Consider the following 7,818-nt stretch of genomic DNA (forward strand, 5'->3'; position numbering starts at 1 on the left):
TATGTATTATATTCCCTATGCTAAACTTTTCATCCCCATAACTTATTCATTCCATAGCTGGAAACCTGTACCTACCACTTTCTTTCTCCCATTTTGTCCAATGCCACTACCCCCTCCTCTCTGGCAACCACAAGTTTGTTCTCTGTATTTATGGGTCTATTTCTGCTGTTTGTTCATTTGTTTTGTTTTTCAGATTCTACTTACAACTGAAATCATATGATATTTTTGTTTGACTTATTTTACTAGCATATCCTCTAGGTCCATCCATATTGGTCTGATTTTGATAAAAAACTGTGAGGAGTACCTAGGTTACTCAGTGATTGATGGCCTGCCTTTGGTTCAGGGCATGATCCCTGGGTCCTGGGATCAAGTCCCACATCGGGCTCCCCACAGGAAGCCTGCTTCTCCCCCTGCCTAGGTCTCTGCCTTTCTCTCTCTGTATCTCTCATGAATAAATAATTTAGGAAAAAGAAAGAGAGAGAGGTTGAGGATGTGGGGTGGTATATGCAAGACAGCAGGCTGAGAGCACATGATCAGGGATGGGGGTCAGTATGTGTTCAGCTTCTGATCATGGGTAGGGAAGAGGATGTGCGGGGGTAGAGGGTATGATCTCGTAAGCATTCTGTTCCTATCAGGGCTTCGCTCGCCTGGCAGCTGGAATGTTCTCAGTCATTGCAAAACATCCTACTTAAATTTTCATCATTGCCTCAAGAAAGTAAAATAAGAAATAAGCACAATGGGCTTTAGTTAGAGCATGAGTTAAGTGGTTTGTTTATTCCTTGTTTTAACTTTTGGCATCTGCTATTGAGCAAGAAGCTTCTCTAACACTTTAGCAAAAGTGAGACTCAGAAGGAACACTATTTTTCTTAAGCTTTTATTTATTTATTCATGAAAGACACACACACAGAACGAGAGAGAGAGAGAGAGAGAGGCAGAAACACAGGCAGAGGGAAAAGCAGGCTCCATGCAGGGAGCCTGACACGGGACTCGATCCTGGGACTCGATCCCGGGACTCCAGGATCCTGCACTGGGCCGAAGACAGACGCTCAATTGCTGAGCCACCCAGGGATCCCCAGAAAGAAGACTATTAAGAATTGTTGACCACTGACACTGCTGCCAAATTATAAAGTGTTGAAATTTGAGTGTGTATTTCACAACTGAGGAAGGCTCCACCTGACATCTGGTCCTATACAAATGCCAGAGACATCAAAATCAAGCTTATTAGAATGAGAAGATGCTGACATCATGAAGTAGACTGCTTCTAATCCAAGACATTGGCATAAGAATCCTGGTCCTTTCCCCTCTCATCAAGAACCCCATTCACCCCTTTGTAACCTGTTTTGGCCTCCTTCTTCCTCTTTCTGACTCTTGGAAACAAAATGCTATCATCTTTATTTCTGGAGCTCTTGCAAACAGGGAAACCTATATGATTATTGGGTTTGTCACCAAAGACTACACTTGGTCCATGATGCTGGTGATCCTTTAGTTCTGCCCATTACAAACTTCTCCCTCATTTCCAACGGTCCAGTTTAGTGGGCCAAGTTCAAACTCCCTGAAATAAAGGACATAACACTTGTTCCTTCATTGTCATTTAACAAAACAAAAACATAGAGCGATATATAATGAACACGTTAAAAGACCAAAATTAATAGTTACTATGTAAGCATATGGATGCTTACTTTAGAGGAGGCATTTTTTATATATATTACCTCTAATACAACAATTTCAGAAGGTAAACTATATCCATCCTCATTTGCACATGAGGCAACAGTTAAAAGATAAACTGGGGCATATTTTTAAAAATTTTTAAGAGTTTATTTGAGCAAAAATCAATTTCTATTGGGAATCTGGAAGTGGTTAGGAGCAGTCCACCAACAGAAGCTTAGGAAAAGATTTTTATAGAGAAAAGTTGGAAGCAGATCAAAGGAATCATTTTGTTGGCTATAGCTTAAGCACTTCACTTATTTGCACTTATTTGCAAAAGCCTTGTTGGCTGTGATTTGTTGTGAAGGGGAGCAGAATGTGCCACCCCAAATATGCCTCTTTGACATAAGAAAGATCTCAAGCAGGTTGTTTTTAAGTAACTGCAGACAAAAGAGAAGTTCTGAAAACCAAGTAGGAATTACCCTTTTGTAAGGGACATTTACATTTATAAGGAAACCTCCTTTTTTTTTTAATTTTTATTTATTTATGATAGTAACAGAGAGAGAGAGAGAGAGAGAGGAAGAGACACAGGCAGAGGGAGAAGCAGGCTCCATGCACCGGGAGCCCGACGTGGGATTCAATCCCCGGTCTCCAGGATCGCGCCCTGGGCCAAAGGCAGGCGCCAAACCGCTGTGACACTCAGGGATCCCGAAATCTCCATTTTTAAGGGAGTTTCGCTCCTGGGGCCAGATTGAGAAGGATGACTCTGAATCACCATAAACTCTTATCAATGGAAAAGGCATAGATTTAAATCAATATAAGAATTATACCTTTTACTGTGCTTTTCCTAATAACCTCTTACAACCGGTTCCCCCTTCTCCCTCCAAAAAATTAGTTTTTCTTTTGTCTTTAGCTGAAGATAGTATTTAAGTGATGGCTTGGGCCATTTGGGGGAGTCACTCAGTTTTCCTGGATATTTCCCATGTATACAGGAGGTATTCATATTATTTACATTATGTTTGGTTTTCCCCTTTATTCTGTCTTTTGTTACTGAGGAGACGGGAAGTGTTTCAGCCCAAATCCTCAAAGGGTAGGAGGAAAATTATTTCCTGTAGAGAGACCAAAAGGAAGTCTCTCTACAGAAATAAGAGTCTCTCTTTCCCATCACAGCTGGGAGAAAACTAAAGAACAAATGCAAAGAGATATTTCTAAAAGAAAATGGATACCAGTATAGAGGCACACTATTTATTGAAACTTAAATATGATGAGAAAGACTTCTCTGAAAGAGACAACTTGAGTTAAAATGTGTTTGTCTGGAAATAGGAAAGGTATGATGATTTAAAAATCAGGAAAGCCCACTGATCCGCCGCTCATTTGGGAAAAACCTAATTACATGCATGGACTTTGGAGACAGACAAACCCAGATCAAGAACCTCACCCTTACCAGCTGTGTAATCTTAGATCCATCTTTTTATTTTTATTTTTTTAAAGATTTTATTTATTTATTCATGATAGACACAGAGAGAGAGAGAGAGAGGCAGAGGGAGAAGCAGGCTCCATGCAGGGAGCCCGACGTGGGACTCAATCACGGGATTCCAGGATCACGCCCTGGGTCAAAGGCAGGCCCTGAACCGCTGAGCCACCCAGGGATCCCCAAGATCCATCTTTTTAAAACTCTGTTGTTTCATCTTTAAAATGGAGGTTACATTAGCACTTACCTTATAAAGTTCTTAAAGTTAAATCAGAAAATCTACAAATAATGTTATTAAAAAAAAACAAAATTCAACTGAGTAAATTTTGAGGATCTTATTGGTTCTACTCAATGATTCCTTAATTGGGCAGCATCCAATCTAGCACAAAGAAAAGAGCTCCGAGGAGCTGTCCAAAAATGCAAATTTTATAGGCAGAAGGGAGCAGAGACAAGGAAGTTATAATAAGGCCTAAAAGCAGATTGGTTTGGGCAAGATTACTTTTCCTTTAGGGGATGACTGAGGTCTGTCAAGCAGATTACCTAATTTATGCAGATTAGGCGAATAGTGATTGGTTTAAGATTCCATTTCTGGAAGAGCCAAAACTGAAATTAAGTCTCAGTTTGATGACGTGGGGTTTAGCGCGAGTGATTCCATTTTGGGTTTGTCATCTTCTTCCTAACAATGCTTACCGCAGAACCTAGCCTACAAACAGTCTTCATTATTACTGTCATTAGAAGACCAGGAGAATCTCATCTACTGCTTCCAGTGGGAACATTGTTTATGGACTTCGTTTGGAAAGGGCCAATCAATGTTATGAGCAACAATGGTTCCAGCTCAGATATTCTCAGATTCTAGCCACTTGATTCAGGAGGTGCTCTTTTCTTTTTTTTTTTCTGCTCGATTGGGTTTTGTTTCTCTTCCTCTTAACACCCTGACCGCCCTTTTAGTGGATTCCCGTGATTGTTTAATCAGTTCTCTCTAGGGTTTCCTCATTACAGCCACTTCCTCAAGAGCCGCCCAAGACAACACTACAATCATCAGCTGCTCCCAAAAGAAGAGGAAGTCAGGGAGATAAGACAACTACAGAAGGGAAGAAAGGAGAAAGAATGATTGAGTTATGGAGGCTCTGGTTTGAGGCATCTCATCCAGGTCCTACACCGGTATCACCACTTGAGCCTGGAAACTTTCTCTGGGAATTCATGTGTGTGTTAAAGCATTGTCTTCTTTAACAACGCTTTAGAAATGCAAATCCCCTAAACTATGTGGGTCATTAACTTCAGAGTACCCATTTGTTTACCAGTCACCCTTTCTCAGAACTGCAGAGTACTAAGAATTTTGATAAGAGGAGAGAGAAATAATATGACAGAAGGGCTATTTCCCAGGAGGCCAAGACCCATGACAAAGTGAGAGGCTTAGACAACAAAAGACTATTTATCTCCAAGGACCTAAGTTAGGAAGGGAAAGGTGAGACCTGATTTTAGACCTACCTTTACCACTCTATGGTCTTGGGCAAGGTATTTTGCTCCTCTGGACCTCAGTAAAATGAGGAGGACAGACAGGATGCTCTTTATCAGATATGACTTTTGCAAATATTTTCTCCCAGTCTGTGACTTGTCTTCTGATTCTCTTGACATCATCTGCAGAGCAGAAGTTACCAATTATAATAAAGCCTCGCTTATCAATTATTTCTTTAATGAATCATACTTCTGATGTTGTATGTAAAAAATCGTTGTCATATCCACAGTTATCTAGAGTTTTCTCCTTTGTTATCTTCTGGGAGTTTTATAGTTCTGCATTTTACATTTAGGTCTATGATCCATTTTGAATTAATTTTTTGTGAAGGGTTTAAGGTTGGGGGCTAGATTCACTTCTTTGTATGTGGATGTCCAGTTGTTCCAGCACCATATGTTGAAAAGACTCTCTTTTCTCCATTAGATGGCTTTTGCTTTTTTTTGTCAAAAAGTCAGTTGAGTATATTTATGTGGGTTTATTTCTGGGTTCTCTATTCTGTTCCATTGATTTATTTGTCCATTCTTTTGCCATAACCAAGTGTTCCGTAAGTTTTCTTGTTCGGGGGTGCCCGAGTGGCTCAATTGGTTAGGTGTCCAAATCTTGATTTTGACTCAGGTCATGATCTTGGGGCCATGAGATCAAGCCCTGTGTGTAAAGCAGGAGAGCTAGGTTCTTGTCTCATGGAGTCAAAGAATGAACCTCGTGGACAAAGGAGAGGGAGTGAAGCGATAGGAGTTTATTAAGCAAGAATACAGAGAAAGTTCTCAGCAGTGAGGGGGTTCCTGACAGGGTTGCCACTGGGGGCTTGTAGGTTTGGTCTTTTATTGAAAGGCAATCAAGGAACCTATATTATTTTAACATATCTATTGCTATCACCATCAAGTGAATGAGGGCTAGGTAGGGTGGGGGGGCTAAGGGAGTGGCTACGTGATCAGGCTCACAGAGATCCCAAAAATGCCAAGGTATAAGTAAACCAGAGATAAGGGAGCAAGCCAGACCACCCTGCCCTAGGTGTGGACGGGGAGGATGTCTTTTTATGACACCCTATGGCCAACAAAGAATAACCTGACCCCAAAGAAGAAGTGTCATTAAAGATGTTATCATCAGTTCTAACTCAAACCAAGACACCATAAGAATCTCAAAGCCACAAGCTTCCCAGTCAATTCTCAATAAAAGGCCAGCCAAAAAGCCATCAGTGGCAACCCTGTCCGGACCCCTCTCACTTCTAAGAGTCTCTCTGTATCCTCACTTAATAAATTTCTATCGCTTTACTCACTCTCCATTGCCCACAAGATTCATTCTTTGACTCTGTGAGACAAGACGAGCTCTCCTGTATCATTCTGGTGCTGAAACCCAGGATTACTCCCACTGAAGGGTGAGTAAATGTGGACTCTCCTTTCTCTCCTGGGAGAAGTCTCTCCCTTGGATAACCTCTTCTTGTTACAAACAACAAAACCGGCCACCTGGGGGCCAGTTAAACTCAAATAGTATGGCTGCTGGACTCAAGACTCAGGTGACAGGCTTCTGGAGAAAGGTTTGGTCAATCTCTCTTCCCCAAAAGAAGAGAATGTTGGCCTAACCCTACCCAGTTCTGCTTTCTATTTTTTGGCTTTTCTTCAATGGCTTTCTCTCGCCTCAGGGACTTTGCCTATAGTAGGGCCCTTCCAATCTCTGATGGTCAGTATATCCTTTTATTTAAAAAAATCTTGTTTTAAATTTTTTTGGCCCATAATCAAAACTTTATTGAAAAACTGACACTGTTGTAAACCTTACAAAATTAAACATAATTACATTATCTTGGTAGATTAACTGGAATTACTGAACTAATAACGCTTTCTGCGATGTAACACAAATTCAAGAGGTTGTGCAGATCATTAGTGTTGCTTTCTTCTAAATGAACAGCCTTCAGTGAGTCTGGCCTTTCCTCCCGTCAGCTGGCACAACACTGTTGTGTCTACACAAAAAACCACCATCTGAGCATGGTTGAAAACCATGGTAATCTTGTAGCAACCTGGACATTTTTCATCCATAAAATAGAAATTTGGGCTTTGAACTAGCCGTTTCTTTTTATGTTTTTTCTTTTCCTCTTCCAAGGATGGATGCAGCAAATCTCTAGCCAGAGGCATGTTGATCCTTTTGCAATCGTAGCCAGTCCCGATCCAGTATGTCCTTTTAATCTGGGATTCGTTTCAGGAAGAATGTTGCCCATGTAGGGACAGGGTTTTCATTTAAAGATGTAGGGATCCCTGGGTGGCGCAGCGGTTTAGCGCCTGCCTTTGGCCCAGGGCACGATCCTGGAGACCCGGGATCGAGTCCCACGTCGGGCTCCCGGTGCATGGAGCCTGCTTCTCCCTCGGCCTATGTCTCTGCCTCTCTCTCTCTGTGACTATCATAAATAAATCAAAAAAATTTAAAAAAAAAAAAATAAAGATGTCTTTTGTGAGAATTGAGGTCAGGAGGGGAATCCTGCCCTCATTTTTGTCACCTGGTAAGACATATGTCTTTCTGTTAGGTGTAAACTAGGTTTAATCACAGCCAGGAATTAAAACTAAAATTATTGGCAAGCAGGATTAGAGCTATCTCTTTATATGACATGTTGGAGGCCACCTGATGTTTCCTGGGCATTTAACTCTTCTTGGAATACTTGGGCGTTAAAGGAGGGAATTACAACTCCCCCAGCCAATTCTTCAACTGGTTGCATTAATGGCTGGAGCTTTAAGGTATTATATAGTCATTACATAGTTGAGGCTTTCTTGTTCCACCAACAAAAATATGGAATTATGATGAGGCTAAGTGTCGGGGTCTGCATCCCTCAGTAGGGCCTTGCTTGCAAATGGGACCTCAGGGGCAGCCCCAGTGGCCCAGCGGTTTAGCGTTGCCTTCAGCCCGGGGTGTGATCCTGGAAACCCAGAATGGAGTCCCTGCATGGAGCCTACTTCTCCCTTTGCCTGTGTCTCTGTCTCTCTGTCTCTCTCTGTCTGTCATGAATAAATAAACAAAATCTTTAAAAAAAACAAAAACAAAAAACAAATGGGACCTCAGGTATTGGAATGGAAAAGCACCAAGGATGAGGCCAGGAAAATCAATTGGCTAATAATCCACCTGAGGCTAGGAATGCAAGCAAACTTACCTGACCAAACAATGAGGGCTCCTGCAGAGAGCTTCAAACAGTAAGGTCAATTATAGGATT

At 41.5% G+C, this 7,818-nt stretch overlaps 1 protein-coding gene across 1 annotated transcript; it reads right to left on the bottom strand.

Annotated features, from left to right (window-relative positions):
- Positions 1 to 6,389: 6,389 nt before the first annotated feature.
- On the bottom strand, positions 6,390 to 6,754 carry LOC112642878 (40S ribosomal protein S27-like). The gene has a single exon (XM_035711124.2). It carries the CDS (start codon positions 6,752 to 6,754, stop codon positions 6,503 to 6,505), a length of 252 nt encoding a protein of 83 aa, XP_035567017.1. The 3' UTR covers positions 6,390 to 6,502.
- Between the last annotated feature and the right edge of the window lie 1,064 nt (positions 6,755 to 7,818).

This window comes from Canis lupus, chromosome 38 (genome assembly GCF_003254725.2).
Source record: "Canis lupus dingo isolate Sandy chromosome 38, ASM325472v2, whole genome shotgun sequence".
Classification (NCBI taxonomy): domain Eukaryota; kingdom Metazoa; phylum Chordata; class Mammalia; order Carnivora; family Canidae; genus Canis; species Canis lupus.

Excerpts from the sequence above, each read along its gene's own strand:
- LOC112642878 (XM_035711124.2), bottom strand. The coding sequence starts at position 6,754 with ATGCCTCTGGCTAGAGATTTGCTGCATCCATCCTTGGAAGAGGAAAAG.